The sequence below is a fragment of the Dermacentor andersoni genome, chromosome 9 (genome assembly GCF_023375885.2).
Source record: "Dermacentor andersoni chromosome 9, qqDerAnde1_hic_scaffold, whole genome shotgun sequence".
In the NCBI taxonomy this organism is placed as follows: domain Eukaryota; kingdom Metazoa; phylum Arthropoda; class Arachnida; order Ixodida; family Ixodidae; genus Dermacentor; species Dermacentor andersoni.
Genome location: NC_092822.1, coordinates 85,050,677 through 85,071,812, shown reverse-complemented (window position 1 = coordinate 85,071,812; position 21,136 = coordinate 85,050,677). Strand labels below are relative to the sequence as shown.

Below are 21,136 nucleotides of genomic sequence, written 5' to 3'. Positions count from 1 at the left end.
CGGCGCAAGTGAGCAGGATCTTCTCTCCCAGGACAATATTGTCGGCTAGGGAGATGGGCATGAGCATCGGCGGCGCTGCTGAAACGAGCGGGGGGGATTTTTCACCAAAAGGCAACCCAGGGCGGGCCTGAGCGAAAGAGACCGAACCGTAGGAATCGTGGGGCGACTTACACTTGTTTCCGTAGGCGCCCGCCACGTACACAGCGCAAATGAGGAACGCTGGAAGTCGACAAAAGATCCAAAGGCCGGTTTCGGCGTTCATGACGAAACCCTGTGTGATACTAATCGTAGCTTTGCGAGTCTTGCCGAGACGAAGTGCCGCGTCGGCCTCACGCTTCGATGCGACTCGAGACACTGAAAGCCACGGCGGGAACGTTGTCTGTCGTTCACCCATAAAAAAACGCATTCGACTGCACATCGCGGACTAGTGGCGCCTCCCAGCGGGGATCACACGAAACTTAAACGGGCTCGCCGTCGGAAAGAGCTTGGTTGCGCTTGAGCAGCTGCAGGTAGCGCCAGTGACGTAGATTTTGACAGTGAAACGTATAGTGGGTAATGTTAGCGCAGGTCAAGTTTGTGATAAGGCGCGCATCCTTTCGGACGCGCGGGATCTTTAAAAGAATGTATCGCACTCGTGAGGCAAGGCAAATGAAAGCTTCGTCAAAACGGGGCACTACGCGCGACAAGTGCTGCAGTAACGGTTTCCCGCAAGCACTACCACAAGCCGACCGCGCCGACGTATATATTGGCAATTTCAACATGCCCGCGCTTCGTTATGGGCTACTAATTAATTATTCATCGCACGTGTAGAGGGCATTTTCTTTGCAGTACTCTCACCTTCTACACGGAGAGCAGCTGTGTAGCTCGCGCTGCCTGCGGCGTTCGACACGGTGCACGTGTAGTTGCCAACGTCCTCAGCTGCGATGGCTTCGACGGTCAGTGCGGCCACGTTCTCCGAGAATATCTTGACGTGCCTCCTGTGGCTGCTGTCGACTCGCATAGCGTCGTGCATCCACGCGAAGTGAAAGGGACCCGCGCCGCTCGAGACGACGCACGTGACCGTGGTTTTCTGTCCGAGCACAGCATTCTCCGGGAACGAAAAGGGCATGATTAGAGGCCGTTCTGGAGGGAAACACAATCTGGTGTTAGAGAGCGCGTTGTTTTGACGATCGCGGTGCGCAGACCACCGAGAGGCAGTTTGAACGGGCTTACCGGTATCGGCGCTCTTGCAGAGGACAAGGAATTGCGCTCCGAAAAGCAGCAACGGTAGGCCAGGCTGGTAAGCCATATCGAATGGATCGCGTCACTGTGTTGTACAGCGCGTGGAGCGACAAGCTAACCGTGCGATCTGTGGTCGACTGAAGCGACGAGCGTTGGGAACAGCGAAACGGCGGTATAAGCGAGCAGCTGGACAACTAGCGCCACACCGAGGGCAGTGAGCGAAACGGTGTTCGAAAATGTCAAGTACATGGCATTTTCTTTACTTGCGTTGTTGACGTCACAAACGCCAACTCCCTCCTGTACGACACAGTTACACGTGATGGTTATCTTCCATCCTGTATTCAGCGTGTCTTTCTAGACCGTTAGCTATCTTTCGTGTATTTTTCATCCGGTGAAACGGTGGTTTAAGTGTCCGATGCTTTGTGGTTTCGCACCGCGGAAAGATACCGTGATGCGGTTGTCTATGGACCTGAAGACGCTCATCCTGGCATCATCGTCAGTCGAAGTGTGAAACGTACAAACACAGCCGCATGAAGGTTGTTACTGCGAATTGTCTTGCGCTGTGACGGCGCTCCGATGTGACTCCCTTCCTTCCTACACTTTCTTCACTTTTTCATACCTATAGTCCATTTCCTTGCACTCGTTAGCAAAACATATTTGTACCGTTAGCCTCCACACCTCTACGCTTGCTGTTTTCTCTCTAAATAGACAGTTGCCATGTACGACTAGTGTAGCGGTGTTACCGTCTCTGCCGCCTTTTGCGCGTTCGTCAGTGTTATTCAGCGTAACTTGTGCATTCAGCACGATGTTGCTGCCGGCAGTTATGTAAAATAAAGTAAATAAAATAACATAAAGAAATAAATAAATAAACGGCCTCCAAAAGACTCAGACATTACTTAACCCAACGAAGCCCAAGCGTCATTCCACATAAAGGAAAATTAAAAGTTCCCCTCTACATATGGTCATAGAGATTATACTCCCACCCACATCCACTTCATAAAAAAAAATGTGGTTTAGAAATTCCTCATTACAGTACTTAACTAATCAGTCAGTAATTTTATTGCTGACTAATCCACAGCTTGAAACTCGCCCTATAGTGTATCAAAAACACTACTAGCATTACTCTTAAGAATCCCGTGCTTCAAACAGTATCACGCTTCAAAAGGAATTAAACTCGGCGCAGTGTAAACGATACGTTGCTGTATGTGCAATGTTTTTTTTTTTGTATTGGTGTCTTATAGAGCACTAGTTTTAGGCATGCATTAACAAGAGGTTTCACTGCAGTGGGCTTCGCTTCGGCTTCTTTTTCTTTATACTTGCTTAAGAAGCAATAAAGTAAAATCTTGCGAGCAACGTAAGCGTTCTGACCTAGAGCAGTTTTCTTGGAGAACGCGAACAATTTTTTTTTCTTGGGCTACAGTGAACGACTGGAGTGCTTTTCTTCGAAATTTTGCCATTTTCTATTAAAGGTAACAACAGTACGAAATTTTCGCGCATTTAATTTGCTTTTGAAATCGTATAGCTTTGTATTCATTAGACTCGATTGATTGCCCTTACAGGTTGGCGTGGTTACTTGAGCGACGAGCGACAGGAGTTACCAACGACGCCTCATTAGCGGCTGACTTCATGTAAGTGGCCCATGTCGCACTTCTAGGCTTCATCAAATGCATTGGCCCTAGGGTGGCCAGCGTTCCCGAAATTAGCGGGACAGTCCCAACTTGACACAGTCCGGACGGCCAAATGTCCTGACTTTTCCTTTTCTTTTTATACCGGATAGCAATAAGTACACCAGATTTTCTTCTTATGATGCCTGACAGCTTCTTTTTCTGTGTTGTGTTTCAGCATAAAGGGGGTTTTGTTGTTTGTTCTTAGATTTAGTTTTGTTGTTGGGCCTAATCGTTCATCAATACATCTATACGCATTGGTAGCCTTGTTAGTCAGGTAAGCATACTGCACTTCTTTTCTTGTAATTCGCGACGTGGTAGCACCGAGGAAAACGGTTCAACTTTGCTGCACATAGAGTTTGGCGGCTCCTGGCATTGACTGGGTCGGTCGTACAGGTTTGGAAAGCGAAACCTCACCAGGGATCGCGCTGCTTTGCTAGTTGCTCGTAAGAGCGTCCATGGTTCTTCGCGTTAGCTGGACTACACGTAACGCAAGCGTGGTTTCGCGAGATTTACATCCATGGTTACATCGAACACGGACACTTCGAGCGACCCACATTATTAGAAGAGAGAGGGAAAGCAACGAGAGCAGCGGCAGGGAAGTCGATCAGAGGTGTATCCGGTTTGCTACCCTACACTCGGGCTAAGGGAAAGGGGGGGAATAGAAAGAGGAACAGATTGAGCATCGAGTGTACGCGGGAGGATGCACAGGAGCACTACGAGCGGTCTCTCAAACCGGCGCATTTCAAGTACTGTACCAGGGCACCAATAGCCTATTTGTGCCAGTTACGGACGGACCCACGGCGCTATCTTTGACTAAGAGAACAGTATCGCGCCCACGGATATAGAAACTGCGCGGCCTACCTTCCACTATCAACGCCGCCGTAGCGCTGTCGCTGCCGAACCCGTTGGTGACGGTGCAGGTGTAGTTTCCGACGTCTTCGGCGGTCACTCGCTCGATGGTCAACGTCACGATGTTGTCGACGACCACTCGAGAGTGCTTCCTTGCGTTGTTCGCGAGGACCCTGCCGTCGTGCTGCCAGTCGAAGCGAAGGGGCTTCCGCCCGAGCGCGGCGACGCACGTGACGCTAACCTCCTCGCCGGCGTTGACGTTTGGCGGGAAGGCGAACGGTTGGATTCGTGGTTGATCTGCGCGTGAAACAGCCACGGCCCGTGGTGTGGTGTGTGTGCAGGCACCGTTCGCACAGAAAGTTGCGAGGCCACTGCGTGAAATGACAGGAACCGTTTCTGTCGGGCCGTACTGAAGTCTCACCGCGCGAGCTGCGGTTATTCGACCACTTGCACAGCGTCGCGGTGCGACGACGACGCTACCTAGCGGTACTCTCAAGCATTTCGACGTTTTCCCTTTTAACCTCTTGCGCTCGCAGTCGCTGGGCTACTCGAATTTAGCAGCATACGTCCGTCTGAGCGGTACTCGACCCAAAATAGCATTTCGACAGAACTATAAGCTAAAATCGCGCTTCTTAGTTTCTGTGTTTACTTTTGGTAGCTTATAGCTTACTGTGACATTTTCGCTGCTCAGAGCGGTTCCCTGTTGCTGCCCCTCTACAATCATTTCAAGAACAATGTCAGAACTTGCCTCGGTATTTTCAGAGCAGCTAAAGCAGAGCACGGCCTGGCAGGAACTCCGGTCATACTTGCAGTGGCTTCGAAACTTACGGCAAGGACTCGCAAGTACTTGCTACGACCGTGCAAAAGTACGAGCATGGCGCTTCAGCCTGCTCGGTAAATACCTTGCGTCGCCGCTCGTGTGAAACGAAGCGTTGCGAAAACGAGGATCGCTGTCGTCAGCTTGTTCTTGGCGCTTGTGGTGGTCATGGTCTCGTCGGACGAACTGAGCAGTCTGCGCATCTTCGTCGGTGCGTGTGGCAGAACGGGCACTTCTGTTCCCTCTCCGTGGTCTGGTGAAACGGCACCGCACGCTTGGGCAGCTAGCGCCACACCGGGGCAACTTTTGGAAACAGAGTGTATTCTCCCAGCAGAAATCTACGAGTGAGAATCTGTGCTTTCATGCTTGACATTGGTCTCCTTTTTGTATGCGAATGTTTTTCCTTCTGAATGCTTTTTTTCTTTGCAAATTAGTCGTTTTTTTTTACTGCTGTCGTGAGACCGCGGTGTGCCGTTTAGTGATGGAACACGGGCATATTTTGTCTCTATGCGCGTCGGCACCGTACTTGGTCCGTACCAGTGCGTCCTTTGTGTAGTTCTGAGCGCGATGATTCTTTCGCAGTCCGAAGACGTTGAAACGATGTTAGTCGCACTTCACGGCTACGTGTCAGCGGGCCCGGGTTTAAGCTGTGAGAAGCGCAGTTTGAACACGAGAAAGACATAGAGGGCTGCACCTCACAGGGCGGATAGCACCGTACCATCAACAACGCGCATGCGCCGTGCAACGCTCAATTGTTAGAAACATGGACGTTCCAAGTACGACGGACAAAAAGACATAAGAAGGAAACGGAAACAATGTGGCCTTTTGAAAATACAGCGAGAAGAAAGCTCAAGCAAAGCCATTTTTTGTAGTCGCTCGTTGCGTTAACAGACACTAGGACTAACTGAAAAATTGAAGCTGAAGTACTGAACGTTCATTTACACATGACTGACTGGGTCGCGGCGTGTACTATCCGCCGCGCCGGCTTAGTAAAAAGAATGTTACGGCATTCCACCGCCGAGGACGAGGTTGCGGGTACGACTCCCGGTGCCGCATTCCGATGGCGCTTAATGCGAAACGCTCGTGTGCTTGCATTCAGGTAAGAACCCCCATCCGAAGCCATTCACTACGGCGCCTGTGATAGCCCCAGCAGATGCTGCTTTGTGACGTTAAACGCCACGAATGGATTAATCAGCCAATCAATCCCGGCGCACTGACCTGTGACGAGCAGTTCAGCGCTGTAGCTGTCGCTCCCGACCGCGTTGGAGACGCGGCACGTGTAGTTGCCCACGTCTTCAGCGGTGACCTTCGAAATGGTAAGGGTCGACAGCGTGTCCGTCAGCTGCCGAGGCAGCGCCCTGGTCCCCTCGTCCAAGGGACGGCCGTCCTTAAACCAGGCAAATTTGAGCGGCTGGCTTCCCCGAATGGCGATGCAGGACACCACCAGGGTTTCGAGCAGGGGGTGATCCTTGGCGATGTACACGGGTTGCAGCTTCGGGGCTTCTGCTCAAATGCGTACGAAAAAGTCGAGGAATTACTTTTTCTCTGCTCTAATTCCCTACAATTCTTCGCCGAGCTTTATTTACCTTGTGCCGCCGCTGTAACGAGGATCTGGCACGCCCCGAGTAGTGATCCAGCAATCCAGAGCAAAGTAGACGGAACCATTTCAATGGGCGACTATAGCGTCTGCAATGCGTGTGCTCTCTTGTGGCGGATACGGTGCGTTGCTTGAGGTCGCTGTACAGGCAGCGACCGATGCAGACAACTGGCGCCACATATAGTCTAAAGCAGCAACTATGTCGCTGATGTGAGGCGGCATCTTTGAAAGAGCATTCTAGAAGTTTTGAGCGGGATACACAGTAACTTTGGCAATACTTATAGTAGTATTGTTCAACGCTGGACGGCGCATCTTGAATTCAATCTTGAGTGCAGAAAAAAGGAAAAGCAGAATAAAGAACAAAGAAAATGCAAAATAAAAAAAGAAAACAAGAAGGGAAACATAGGGGCAAAAACCGCCAGCTCGAAGTTAGTCACACGGCCAGCATGGAATGCCTTAGTCGAATAGTGCAATTGTGCAAATGGTCCAGTACAGGAGAGAAAGAAAGAGAGAAAGAGAGATGCTCTAGGAGCCAAATATATGCTACTTAGTTCACGAAACAGCGCAAATATCTCGAAGACGGTTTTGTCTCTGTATCATCACCACGCGCATTATAGCACTTGAAATGTTTTTGCCGACTGAACCAACTACGATTTTTTTTTTCATAATCACGAGGACATTGAAACCTTTATAGGAGTTCCCGTGTACTCAGCCGCTATCAGGTCATATCATCACCATGATCATGAGACTAGAGGTTCCGTTTTAATTCTATTCCCATGGGAGATCACCAAACAAGTGCAGTGTGTTTTCATTCATTTCTCTAGAAAGAACGCTGCCGCGGCTGTAAAAAATGCGAAGGTAAAACTTTGCTGCGACCCACCGGCAACCACGAGCTCTGCCGTAAAGCCGTCGCTTCCCGCGGCGTTGGTGGCGGTGCACGTGTAGTTTCCGACGTCCTCGGCACCGACGTCGAGCAGGGTGAGGACGGACACCGTTGCCGTGACCATCTTGGAGATGGCTTTGCGTCCCTCAACCGGCAGTGGTCGGCCGTCTTTGAGCCACTCGAAATGCAGCGGCTGCGCGCCTTGGCTGGCGATGCAGGTGACGGCGATGGCCTGTCCCAGCGGATGATCCTTGGGGAATGCGAAGGGGTGAAGTCGAGGTGGGTCTGCGGGCGATAGAGGCGGTTTCACGCGTGCACGCATAATGACTTCCGGGCCCGGAAGTAAGCTTGTGTCGATTCGACGCCCGATGAAGTGTCGGCCTACCTGCTCCAGCCTCGATGTTCGACGCTAGCGTCGTCGTCGCCAGAAGGATGGTCACCAGCATGACTCAGAATAGCCGTCCGTGCAAACTGGACCTCTCGCGCGACCGCGCGGCACTGAAGCTCGCTTTTATAGCTCGCCGTGAGCGTAGAACATCGGACAACTGCGCACCATGGAACATGTGGCGCCCCATGGAGGCAGACTGCGTAAGTAGAAGCGGTGGGACCACCAGGCGCGCCAAAGTAAATCGGCAGAACGCAGAGTGCAAACTGAACCACCGCCACTTTTTAGAGAAGGAACTTTTCCAACATGTGTAAAGTGCGCGCGATGTTGTTCAGTGGTTTCTGATGACTGATACAGTCTTCTCATCCATCGCCATGACATGGAAAAGGTATACCACGTCGCGCGATACTTGCGGTTTCGATTGAAACTTCGCTGCTGTTATATGATGAAGTTGTGCGAAATCCAGCATGGTTTTCAAACAAGAGTAGGCGTCGCATGCGGATGTTTGCCAGAAATCCTCTCGTGTTGTCTTATTTCTGTGTGGTCAGTGTACTCTACGCCGGGCCGAGCGTAGCGTCTGCGTGCTGCGATGTTGGAGGAGCGCTTTCTTATCGGCTCAGACGCGGCTAGCATTTGTGTTGCGTCATGGGTCGTGTGGAAATGCGCGAGAGAGTACCCTACAGAAAAAAAAAAAAAAAACAGTCTCGACGGCGCCTTTCTTTTTACTTGTCGCCTTGCATGACTATCGAAGCTCCACTAGACTGTCAACGCACCGTGGTGGTTCAGCAGCCACGGTGGCTGTTGCTGAGCTCGAACTAGTGGGTTCTATTCTCGTGCAAAAAGCTTGGCGTGCTTAGATTTAAGCACATGCTGACGGACCCCACGTTGTTAGGATTAATCCGGAGCACCCACTACCGTGTTTATTTGCGAAGTTAAAATCACTTATTATTATTATTATTATTATTAACTTGACAGTCAAACCTTTTCAAACTCCTGGCATGTCTCGCTTTGCTGCTACTCGCCGTTGCCTCCGAGATCACACGTGGATACCGTGACAGAAGACACAACGGAGCTATCTCGGAGGCCACGCCCCCGCGCCCGTAGTTGGCGGTGGTCGTCGTCAGGCGCGCCGCCGCTTGCCTCACCTGTGACGAGAAGCGGCGACGTGACGCTGTCCGAGCCGGCAGCGTTGCTGACGGTGCACGTGTAGTTGCCGATGTCTTCGGCGCCGACTTGCGGTATCGTGAGAGAAGACACCGTTCCGGAGAGCCGCTTCACCTGGTTCCTGGCGCCGCCGCTACTGAGCCTCGACCCGTCCTTGAACCACGCGAACTGTAGCGGTTCGCTTCCTTCGAAGACGGCGCAGTGCACGGTTACTTTCTTCAAGGCCTGCTTGATGACCGGAAACGTGAAGGGCTGCAGCCTCGGCGGCTCGACTGAAAGAAGTGTAGCGTGGCTCTATTAAGGGAGCTTCGATGGACCCCTCTAGAAGGATTCTTCGAGACAGCATTGCACGTCTGCGCATTGTTACTGCGACAGCAGTTCAAAGCTGCAAACTCTGTTTGCCGAGTCCGTCCTTTCCGTTACGCCGTGACATCCTCCTCGTTCCCACCCTCAGAATATATGGCTAAAAAAAATGCGCAGATCCGCCATTAAATCGCCGTGCGTTATAGAACTTGTACCCCTGAGGCAATGGCAAGATGGTAGCCCGACGTGCTGACTATGGAGCGAGCTATCTCGTTGGATAGTCTTTGAACGCGCAACCTTTGAACTTCTGCGGGGTTTTGTGCTGCACTCGCAACTCTGAGGCAGGCGGCGTTTGTGCTTGTATTTTAAAGATCGCTAAAGCACAGTGTATCGAACAAGATTACGTCACCGAAAGCTTTTCGGCATGTGGTATTTGGGCATTTGGCATTATGGGCACGTAGTTTTCAGGAAAATACGGCAAACACAAATGCGAAATGCATAGGCACTCATCCTGGTCCCGTCCTGTGCATTTCACACTTGCGTTTCCTCCTCCTTGCCGCTTCAGCTACGAAGATGACTTTTCTCTGCATCGCAAAGATGTCCAAATATGATGGCGGCGCCCGCTGTGAGTGCCTGCTGCTGTCGCAGTAAAATGAGTTCTGCGTCGGAAAAATCGCTGCACTCCGCTGACGTATTTCCGGGCAACACTCACCTGCGAGTTCCGCTCTCCCGCGTGTTGCAACAGTGACAACGACGATCACGAGGAGTGAAGTTGGTACGCGGAGCTCCATGGTTGCCGCGTGGAAATCGAGCAGCCCGAGAGGCAAGTCGGCGCTCCTCCGTCGAATGCGGGCGGAGTCTTCTCGCCTGCCGCACGGCGAACGTCATTTGAACTTCTGTGCGGACAGCTAGCGCCACACCGTGGAGATAAAGGGAACGTACGAGGCTCGTGCCGAAGATGGATTTCGTTTCGAACGAACGTACCGTGATGAACGGACGTGCCTGTGCAAAGAGTGTCGGTGGAAGGGTGCACACTGTAGGGTGAACACTTCTTATCTTGCATGAAATGCCGCCGTAACGTTGAGCTGATACGGCCTGCGTGTTCCCAAGGGCGAGAACTGATTTGAAAGCGTTCTGCGCGCTTGAAAGAGCGGCGGAAGGCAGAGATGGGAAAGTCGGCCAGACGGGCACCACGTTTGCTACCCTGTCCAGGGAAAAGAAGGAAGGAAATGGGGGTGGGGGTGAACACTGCTCGCTCAGAAAATGTCATGGCGTAGTATATCTACAGACGGTCATTCCGGTCGGTGTACGCGTACTGTAGCAGCGCTATCGACGGGTACGGTCATGGTTCCGTGGATTTCCATCCGCGAGAATGGTCTGGACTTGAGTCGTTCTTACAGGCTGATTCCTGAGGAAAAGACTGAACGTCGCTTCGAGGACAGAAGCACCGTGAGGCGCAGCAGGAGCGCGACAGTCTCCTCACGTCAGTAGCAACCATTCCAGTGGCGCTTGCGGCTCGAATCTGCAACGAGCCTGAATGTCCTGAATGAGCAGCAATGACCTCTGAGCTGAATGTTCAAGCCGGTCACGTGACTCGATGGACATTTTGGACATTCGATCTGGTTAGAGACATATTACAGACGAACAGATTACAGGTCACACTCCGAATCTTCCAGTGCGGAAGGAGCATGTGTTCGTTAAAGTCACGCAACACTTAGCCAGCCCTATGAAGGTCGTCATATTGTGAAAGACTCCGGATAAGTTTTTTTACCAACGCAACGTTTTCAACGGGTGCTGAAATCAAACGAAACGAGCGTTCTGACATTTCACCTCCGTAGCAACTTACGAAGGGAAATGCAGGCGATTAGCCCGAGTGGCGGGGCGGGGGCTGGCTAGAAACTAAAAAGATGCTATAATCTGAAAGCTTAATAATTGATTGATACGAGTTGAATGCGTTCCAAAGCAGTGTAATCGATGCTAGAGACGCCTCAGGGATTCATTTTGAACTGGGATTCTCTAACGTGCAACTAAAAGCTTAATAACCAGGCGTCTGCCGTTTCATCTCCCCTTCCCCCTTCCCTCCATAGCAATGCGGCCACTGTGGCAGTGAACCCAACCCGCTACGTAGTGCTGAACACTTTCGTAGCAGCCTAGATGTAGCTTCGCGAAACCGGCACGCAGCTACAATCCCGCAGCGCTTCGATTTGTTAGCTTCTTAGCGCACGCCTGGTTTCTTAATTGAATGTAGAAAAGCGAACAAAACCCGCCGTGGTTGCTCAGCGGCTATGGTGTTGGGCTGCTGAGCACGAGGTCGCGGGATCGAATCCTGGCCACGGCGGCCGTATTTCGACGGAGGCGAAATGCGAAAACGCCTGTGTACTTACATTTAGGCGCACGTTAAAGAACCCCAGGTGGTCAAAATTTCCGGAGTCCTCCACTACGGCGTGCCTCATAATCAGAAAGTGGTTTTGGCACGTAAAACTGCATAATTTAAAAGCGAACAAAATCGTTTGAGGCACGGTCAGTTGTATACAACGAAGGACAACGCGTTTGACAACACTGATTTGCTGGGCTATATACAGAGTGTCCCACATAACTTGAGCCAAGAATTTAAACATGAAAGGCGTAGCGGAAAGGAATTGAACCGAACGCAAGCTATTCGCAATGGCCCATAGTAACTCAGATGATTTGTTGTTTTCCCCATAACTCACTAATTAAGCTTAATTACCCAGTTTTTTTAATTATTGGCTGAGGACCCCAAGTATGATACGCAGATTTGTAGAGCACCTTCAGAAACCACCGATCGAGTCGTTTCCTTCACGATACGTCTCACGTAGTCCATTTTTCCGGGTTGCAAAGAAAGACGGCGAAATATGAAACAAGCCACGCGACTGAGCGTTTGCGCAGTGGTATTGTGCTGCTCTCAAGCGTGCGTTCGCTGAACAAGGTAGGCTGCAACGTGACTGGCGACGAGGAAGCGGCAGGGAGTTCTTTATGTCATGGGCAGCGCTCGGCCAGCAGCATGCATTTTCGCCGTCATCCGACGGGAGCCCACCTCGTGACACTCACGAACGAAGAATGCGACGAATACACAAATAGCCTATGCGCAACGAACGTACCGGTTACGAGCAGGGCAGCGGTGTATCGCTCGCTGCCGGCGGCGTTTGAAACCGCGCACGTGTAGTTTCCTATGTCGGCCGCCGACACCTCGCGTACGGTCAGCGTGGACATCTTCCCGGCGACGTGCTCCACGGTGAGCTTAGCGCCGCTCTCGATCTTCTCGTCATTCTTGAGCCAGGCGAACGAGAGCGGAGCTTCTCCTTCCATCGCGAAGCATGACACGGTGATGTCCTTGCCCACTCGGTGTTGCTTGGGGAACGAGAACGGCTGGATATTGGGCTTTCCTGAAAACGGAGCGCGAAGCGTGGCGATAATGGACCTTCGAGTTATTCCTTGTAAGGAATTTCAGTTTCTCGTTACGTGGCCGGTATAGTATTACAGTCGAGCCCCGTTACTACGCACACTGCTGTGGTGGATTGGTGGGTGCCGTGCAGTGAACTTAAACGTATTCCACCACGCTACATTTGAGTGATCTGAAATCGCAAGATTAGCGAATCAAACTTCTTATTGAGCGCGTCTTCGAAATGTGCAATTGTCAGCAATAAGGAAGGACACGATTCGTACTTAAGCAACGATTACTCCTGATATGCGGATTAGTATCTGGCATGCTAATGTCTTACGGATAGCTCTTCCGTTGGGAATTTACTCTAATTAAACATTTTTAAGTGAGGCATACTTCTTTAGCAAGTGCGGACTCTTGAAAAAAGAAAAAGACAATAAAGGATGTCTACTTTCATAAAAAGTTAGAAGGCGCTGTGCCCCCTAAAGTGCTGCACAAAGCTTCGTTATAATCAATTACGCGATCGAAATGTGTCGAAATTTGGTAGATCTAGCATTGGTTACCTTTCGCGTGCTTTTCCCGCGAGCCCTTTACTCTATACTGCAGGTTTGTTGGCACGATCTATTATGCGTCTGCTGTAGTAGCGAAAGTTTCATTATAACGAACGCGTTTTGGCTTCCCACGCTGCTCCCCTGCAACGAGGTTCGACTGTAAATGGCAATTTGCTACAGCAGTGGTCGGCCCGGTTCGGCGTCCACTTACCGAAACCGAAGTCTTCGGAAGATGTGACGACGGCGAGTGCGAGGGAGCACACGAAAATGCACGCGCCGGAGCACCACATTGTAGACTTTTTTTTTTTTGCCTGGAAAGCAGCTGAGCGTGATGTGGTCTATATAGCGCTTGAACGTATCTTCGAAACACCTTCCTCGCTGGCTTGTAGCGGCTGAGCAGCAAGCAAATGCTGGGTGCACCGTGGTTGTGAACTCCACAGCGCAGCTTAACGAAAAAGAAAAAGGTATCCGTTCCTCGCCCAGCGCGGGTAACTAGCGCCGTCTATTGAGGGAGTTGTGAACACCACCAGTGAATATGCGTTTCACGTTTACCAGACGGCGACCCCAGGTTTTTAAAACTACTGCGTGTGTACAAACGCAGGCAAGACAAATCGGAATGTGCAAAGGAAAAAATTAAATAAAGAAAGAACACAAGCGGCAAGGAGAATACCAGAGATGTGCGGTTGTTGACGACGAAACATCGAAAGAACAAACTAAACAACGCATCGTGACGCAGAAATTGCGCATGCACATTTTAACTGATCTCTCGAATCGCTAACAAACGCAAGCACAATGCCGCGCGATTTCTGGTGACTCGAAACTTCGTTCCTTGTTCAAATGACTGTAGGTATAGGTCGAACGCCTCTACAGCGAAATGACTGTATGACGAAGGATTGGTTGTGTTCTGGACCATTTCAATCTTTCATACTTCCTTCGAGCGCCTCCACTACGAAGACCAGTACAACGAATTTGTCTGTATACAACGAAGGACTCGAGTCGTCCCCGACGGCAGATTTCCATTTTACAACGAAGGACCCCTCGCGGTGCTGCAACTGGCTTGCGCCAACGTCACCGAAGTGTGCTCTGCGGTTGCGCAAACGGCAGCGCTAGCGACGCGTTTGATAAGCATGCCGATGTCAGAAGTAGATCTGCCGCACTGCTCCAGAAATCGCTCAATCGGTACACACTAGTTGTTGTATAGCATGAGCGCGTGCGACGACTAACGAATACGTTGCATTTCATGAAGACGGTAAATCTGTTCTGCGGAATCTCGCAGATTTCGTGAGTTGATGACGACGTGATGATGTAACCGTAACTGGCGACCGACGACCTCTTCAAAGCCATCTAGGGCGGAAAGGTCGCTAATGTCAACGAAGGCAACGGTGCCGAATATCTTGCAAACTAACCAAGAAGTTTAACGGCAAGAAAGGTGATAGCGGAATTTGGACGATCTGCTGCAGCTTTGGGTAGTTCTTGCGTTTGGGCGCGGAGCATGCTGTGAACCTCGGTGCGAAAACCTTGGCTGCAGTCGCAAATTCTCTCAGGCTAAGTGCGCACAAAAAGAATTTGCAATTTATTTCACTGTCTATTTCCATTCTGTTAAACAAATGTTTTCTTTTGTTCAACGTGCCTAGTCTGCTCTATTGTGAGCAGTGCGGTGCAGTAACTTTACAACGAAGTGACGTGGATAACGAAGGATTTCGGAGGTTCCGAAGACATCGTTACAAAGGCGTTTGACTATTGTCGCTTGCCCACTAATCGGTTAAGTGTAAAAACTTCGAAACGTCACGAAAGTCGCAAGGAACGACCCCCCGCACTACAAAGATAACGCAGGAACCAAAAGTATCGCAGCTAAACGGCAGTTGCTAGTTCGTGGCACTCGCCCCATTCGCTTATTTCGCAACCTCTGACGGGGGCGGTGATTTGGAGGTGTAGTTGTGCCGAAGGTGTCGGCGTTTCTCCAATTTTTTCGACACCCTACTGACCAGAGATCTCAGTGCGCTCATGGGCTGCGCGTAGACAGGTTTCAGTGAAGATCAGCACGTATAAAACAAACTGTTCTTGAACAATCGCTAGATGAATAGCCAGCTTTCAGAACCTCGTTCCCTCACCTTCGATGGTAAGCGCCGCAGTGAAGCTGCCTCTTCCGGCCGCGTTGGCGGCTGTGCAGGTGTAGTTTCCGACGTCTTCGGCCGACACCTTCTCAATGGTCAATGTGGCGACACTGCCGCTAAGCAGGGTGGCGTGCTTATTAGGCGTCTCGGCGATCGGCTTGCCTTGGTGAGTCCAGGTAATCGAGAACGGTGCCGTGCCTCTGGTTACAGCGCAGGTCAAGAACACGCCGTCTCCCAAAGCGGTATCTTCGGCGAAGGAGAAAGGCATGATGACAGGTGGCGCTGCGGACGAGAGACGATATTTAGCCTTGCGGAGTTCAAGAAATAGATATCTTTTTGTTTGAAGACTTACATTTGTTGCTCGCAACGACGGGTAAACAGGCCACGACAAGGAGCACGGAAGCTTGCTGTGAGGTCAAGCCCGAAGTTCGGCTCATGTCGGCGTCGCCGGTATTAAGTGTATATAGCGAAAAATAGTTCACGGGAGCCACACCGCAGCGAGCTGCTCTCGTTCTCTGGTTGAGTAGCCAGACTGAAGTCATCGAGCGCGGCCCTTGCATTTAGTCGTGCCGCTCCCACTTCTTGAGAAAAGTCCACTCAGTGGACAAGCTGCGCCGCCTGGGTGGCTCTTCTGGAAGTTCTGACGCTTGTCACGAGAGTTGTACAATGATGCCGCCACAAACGAAGTCGTGAAGTCTGGTTATTTTTGTAACACTTGGAAACGAGAATTGACGTACTGTTCGTATATAATAAAACTACCGGAATTCTATCATACCGGTTGCGTTCAGATAGATGTAATTATTTGTTTTCTTTTGTTTAGGATATGTGCGATTACTGCCAATCGCATTTTTTTAAATGGCCCCACTAATCATTGGCTATGGAGTAGTACAGTGCGTGCGTGCACGCTATTCTATTCAGTTAATTACTTCAAATGAAATAAAATTAACAAATCTCAAATCTTGCAGCTCCCACCTTGCTTGCTGTCAACACCTCATTTCACACCACCGAAAGGTGTGTTTGCGAGTGAATATGCATATACGGGTCACAAAAAACAGGTCACAAAATATAGAAAGAAGAACGATAAACAGGACGCGCAGAAAAAATCGGCGGCACACTATTGGTAAACTTGCAGGGTCACGAACAGCGTGTCTTGCTAATTAATATAGCGTGTTGACGTGATTCGTTTTCTTGACTATTCCGCCGATGGTGTCACTGAGCTCTGCGCACTCTAACGTATTTTCAAAATGTCGGTTCAGTTTAGGGAGTGCTGAAGAACGTTCTCCCGGCCCCAAGCATCCGCTCTCGGACTGGTGTCAACGCCTCGAAACCCTTACCGTCCACGACGAGCGATGCCGTGTAGCTGCCTCGTCCCTCCGCGTTGGACACGGTGCACGTGTAGTTGCCCAGGTCCTCGGCTCCGACGGCCTCGATGGAGAGCGCGGCCACGTTCTCGGCGAGCACCTTCGCCTGCCTCCGAGAGTCGCCGGTCACCGGCTCGTCGCCGTGCGTCCAGGCGAAGCGGAAGGGACCGGCGCCGCTGGAGACCACGCAGGTCAGCATCTGCTTCTGTCCGAGGGCGACGTTCCTCGAGAACGAGAACGGCATGATGGCCAGCGGTCCTGAGGGACGGTACGGTCGTTCGAGGCTACGGTCAAGATCGGTTCGTCCAACGCTCGTTGCACTCACCGGAATCGCCGGCCACGCACAGCACCAGCGCGTGCAGGGAGCAGATGGCGAGTGCCTTCCGAGTTGGCGTCATTTCTTCCTCTTGCGTAAAGGGACTTGCGTGAAGTGCCAACGACTTCAGTGCCTTCTGAACCACTCGCCGCTTCTTTCGGTGAAGGGTGGAGCCCGACTGCGACGCCCTATGGAGACTGCTGGAGATTCTGTTGGCGAATCCCATAGAGAAAAGACTCTATGCGGACAACTAGCGCCACACAGAGGCTGCGACGTGAACCTCCCATCGGCTCTCGAGTGTGTGGCTTGTGTGAAAACGGCTGTGCTTGTGTTTCGTTTTGAATTCGCCACAACATCAACGGTGACAAAACGTATACTCGCCTGACGCGGGCAAAACAGTGTTGTTCAAAACTCGGTCGATAATACGTGTTGTATGCTGAAAACTTCCACTATCTTGACAGCGAGTGAAGTTGACTCCAGCGGAGGGGCCATAACATCTTAGTAGAAAGTTCAGAAATAGTTTAGGCTACGTAGGGATGCTTAATGTGCTCCAAAAGCTTACAAAACTGGAGCGCTTTTGCATTACGCCTTAATTGACCGCACTCCCTGCTATATATATATATATATAGCGGCTGCTTTTTTTTTCTTGCAGAACTTTCATGTCGCTGAGAAAAAATGGTTTGCCTTACTTTTCTTTAGCAACATGCACGTTGACTAGCAGCTAGTTCTCGAATGTGTCAACCTGCTGTTAGCTAGACTGAGAAGTGATGGTGTTGCAATTCTGAGCAATGCGTTCATTATTTCGAAGGTATGATGGACTCATCTGGGCAGGTGAGATTAGGAAGTTTGGAGGGTCAACATGGCCACAATTAGTACATGACCGGGGTAGTTGGAGACGTATAGGAGAGGCCTTTGCCCTGCAGTGGGCGTAACCAGGCTGATGGTGATGATGATGATGATGGTGATCATGATGATGGTGATGATGATGGACTATGGCCGAGGTGTTTAGTTGTTTCAGGCTCCGCTGCCACTGTAAAGTTAGTTGCCACTGCTGGGTTGGTTGCCACTTACTGTTGGAGAACAAACCTAAGAAGCTCATATTACGGCTATCAGACGTGCCGTGAATAGTTGCATATGTTTGCACAACGTCAGGAAGCGTCTGTGAGAGCAGTGTATTTGTATAAATATTGTTCGTGATTTACATTCCACTTTTCTAATTCCCGTTCTTGCTCGATCGTTTCCGCTTGTTCTCCCATGCAGGGCAGCAAACCAGACACATCTCTTGTTGGCGACCCTAAGTTTCTTTTTCGTTTTCTATATTAAGATGAAGCTTTAGCTAGGGCCCAACTTCGATTCGGCCTATTCAAATGCGTGTAAAACGCAGAAATTATTGGACCGAAGTAATTGAAATATAGTACATTTGAGAGAGGAAGTTATAGTGACTGCAGCAAGCAGAATTTTGATTTGGAGCGTAGCATTCTTTTTTGCAAGAATTGCTGAAAATTAGTCAGTTTAAAGACATATAGAAGCGCGAAGTTTACAAATCGGTGACTCTGCATAAAAAGAAACTCATATCATAGTTTTCTTTTAACAGAATCACAATTTATATATGGGTTTACAGTTTATGTGAATTTGTTACAACGTTTACGAGGATTTTGCGACACGTCGTCGCAAATTAGTGGTATACGTCAAAGCGGTGTGTAATATATAACTTTGGTCCGCTTTACGTTTGTCATTAGGCCCAATTTACGGAATTTTACTATCATTTTTTTAATTACTGAGCTACAGAGAGGTCACCTCATAGTTTTGTCTTCTTAAATTGAGCAATTTGCAACAATCTTTATCAAAATAAATTGCCGGCGTAAGTAAATATATGATTTCTATTCTATATAATTTAACATTTTCATTTAATATTACCAAGCTCAGCAAATTCAGTGCATTGGTCGCCTAGAAAAAAAATTATTTCTCCATTCCCATGTATTTGAATAGGAGCCACCCCCCCTCCCCCCCCCCCCCCCCGAGGTAAAGCTTTAGCTCAGGTGCTGCTATCTCAGTACATGTAAAATGAGAATTCGGTTTTCTTGGCAACCACTGCACCAAATTTGACGAGATTTGTTGCATTAAAAAAAAAAACTTAAAATATAGTGACAGTTGATATCGAATTCTTGATTAGGTCGTCAATTTTTTTATTAAAATTTGCAAAAGTCGAAGATTTTCTGGAAACGAAACTATGAAGTTTACAACTCAGTAACTCAGCAATGTAAAATTATATCTCAATTCTGTAAATTGCACTTAATAGTACATATAAAGCGGACAAAATTGACATGTCACACATGATTCTAAAGAAAAAAATTTAGCAATATGGAAATAGAGCTTCCGCAGAACCCTTCTACACAACGTAACGGCTTCATGTAAGACATAATCGACATAACGAATTTGTGCGCTTTGAACGATCTAATGGATGCCGTTTAGAGAACCGCGATATCTATTTTTGATGTAGAGCTATTGGTGCGTAAATGTCCTGCTTCTATTTTTTTTCGAGCTTTCGAATTTTTGAAAAACATTTTTCAACGAAATTAGGCCCTAAATCGAAATTCCGCTTCCAACAGTCACTAGAATTTAGCTTCCTCTTTCAAATGCAACAAATTTAATTAAACTCTGCCCAAGGGTTATCTCAGAAAAGTGTTCTTGCGTTTTAGATATATTTGAATAGGCCGCGTCGGAGTTTGGCCCGAGCTAAAGGTTCCTTTTAACGTTGTGACTCTCGAGGGATGCCGCGGTGGAAGGCGCCGGATCAGTTTTGACCGTCTGATGTTCCTCGACATGCAACTGCAGTACACTAGCGCATTCGCATTCCGGTTCCATCGGAATGCGACCGCCGCGGGCGGGAGTCGAACCCGTGACCTCGCGTTCAGCAGCGCAGTGTCACTGCCACCGAGATACTGCGGTGGGTCACACTCGTGAGATAGGACTAACTTGTACTGAAACCTAATTAGTAATTACCGTACACGGGAGAGATTACCGGGGCGCAAGCGTAAGTAGGTAGCCGGGTTGGCGGCGCCATCTTGTGCGCAGAGTTGAATCAGAGATTACACAAGGGTTATATTTTCAGTAACTGACTGCGTACAAGCTGATTTAAAGCGTCTGCAGCGATGCTAACCACAAGATCCCTTCACACATGCTTTCTAATACCTTCAGGGAGAACGGCCGTGCGACACAAGAACGTTTCACGTATTGTAGGACAAAGCGTCGGAGCATTTCGCAACTCAGCCTTGTTGCGGCCATAAATCGTGGGCAGAGCGAAACTCTCCTATTTGCTTCTTCGTAAAACTCACCTTCCACCACCAGCTCCGCGGTGTAGCTGCTGGATCCGTGGGCGTTGCTCACGGTGCAAGTGTAGTTGCCGAAGTGATCGGCGACCAGCTTGTCGAAGACCAGCGTGGCCATGTTCGCCGCGGCCCCCTTGACGTGCCTCGTGGCTTCGTCGACGACGGCGTGTCCGTTGTGCGTCCACCGGAAGTGGAACGGCTCCGTCCCGCCCGTCGCGAAGCAGGCTACGCTCGTCTTGTGGCCCAGCGCCGCGTTCTTCGAGAAGGCGAACGGCTGAATGTCCGGCTTGGCGTCGACGCTGCTCTGTGGCGGAGATTGCCTCGGAACTCGCCACTTCGCCGACGCGAGATGCGCGAGCGACGGCGAAGTCCTCGGCACCGCTCCGATGCGCAAGTCGTCGGTCCCTCCATCTTCCAGTGCACGAGCGTAGCAGCAAGACAGAGGCGCCAACAGGACGTAAAGTGTACTCGCGGGATAGGTTTTGGGAAACATCGCGACCGCTTCAGCCGCCGGTTATTGCCTTGCTCCGAGTTTTACGAGACAGTTTTGTGCACAGAAACGATTTTTTTTTCTCGCACAGTCGTGGAATAACGCTGACCCACGGAGAACTAGCGCCACACAGTGAGCATCACTCGAACTAGGAGTGCATACTTTTCCTTTCAAATAGTGGCGGTGAAGTCTATAGTGCCGAAATTATCGAGCGAATGTTCATGTGCCTTTCGACCTCGAGCTTCTAAAACGAGGGATAATTTTATTTTAGTTCATCATTTCTGAGTTAAAACTAGGATATCAGTTTATCTCTTCTCATTAATCATACACAACCGCCAGACACTACACCCTATATAGAACGCCACTGCCAGCCGCGGCGTTCTAACGGCGAACACCAAGTCGGTGGCGGAATGGCTTTCGAATTCTGATGTGGGCAGAATGCAGAACGCTTGTGTCCGTATAATTAAGTTTGCTTCAGTGAATCCGCGGTTGGCACAATTACCGGAAGCTTTCCATTAGCGCTTGCCTCACAGATGTTGCTTTCGGAGGTTAAGCTCAATAAATGAATTAATTCAAATAGGTAATCGAGTAGTCGTGTTTAACGTCCCGAAACTGCATAAATAGGTTACGAGGAACGCTGTAGTTTACAGGGCTCCGGATCAGTTTTGAGCACCCTGTGGCTCTTTAGT

At 50.0% G+C, this 21,136-nt stretch overlaps 2 protein-coding genes across 7 annotated transcripts in view; one reads left to right on the top strand and one right to left on the bottom strand.

Annotated features, from left to right (window-relative positions):
* Nucleotides 1-21,136, top strand: part of LOC140213109 (uncharacterized) — a 292,692-nt gene that overhangs the window by 86,361 nt on the left and 185,195 nt on the right. For all 5 annotated transcript variants that reach the window (XR_011890047.1, XM_072284240.1, XM_072284241.1 and 2 more), the window contains one exon: nt 2,781-2,849. Coding sequence is in view for 4 of the 5 variants with exons in the window: in XM_072284240.1 (XP_072140341.1) it covers nt 2,781-2,836 (56 nt within the window). In the remaining variant the exon portion in view is untranslated. The remainder of the gene's footprint in view (nt 1-2,780; nt 2,850-21,136) is intronic.
* Nucleotides 1-21,136, bottom strand: part of LOC126528334 (cell adhesion molecule Dscam1-like) — a 124,250-nt gene that overhangs the window by 81,913 nt on the left and 21,201 nt on the right. Inside the window, exon 1 of one of the 2 annotated variants that reach the window (XM_072284239.1) lies at nt 19,964-20,098. The exons of the other annotated variant lie outside the window; for it this stretch is intronic. Coding sequence (XP_072140340.1) covers nt 19,964-20,075 — 112 coding nt within the window. The 5' untranslated portion in view covers nt 20,076-20,098. Of the gene's footprint in view, nt 1-19,963; nt 20,099-21,136 lie in introns of those variants that run through there. 2 annotated transcript variants of the gene reach the window in all.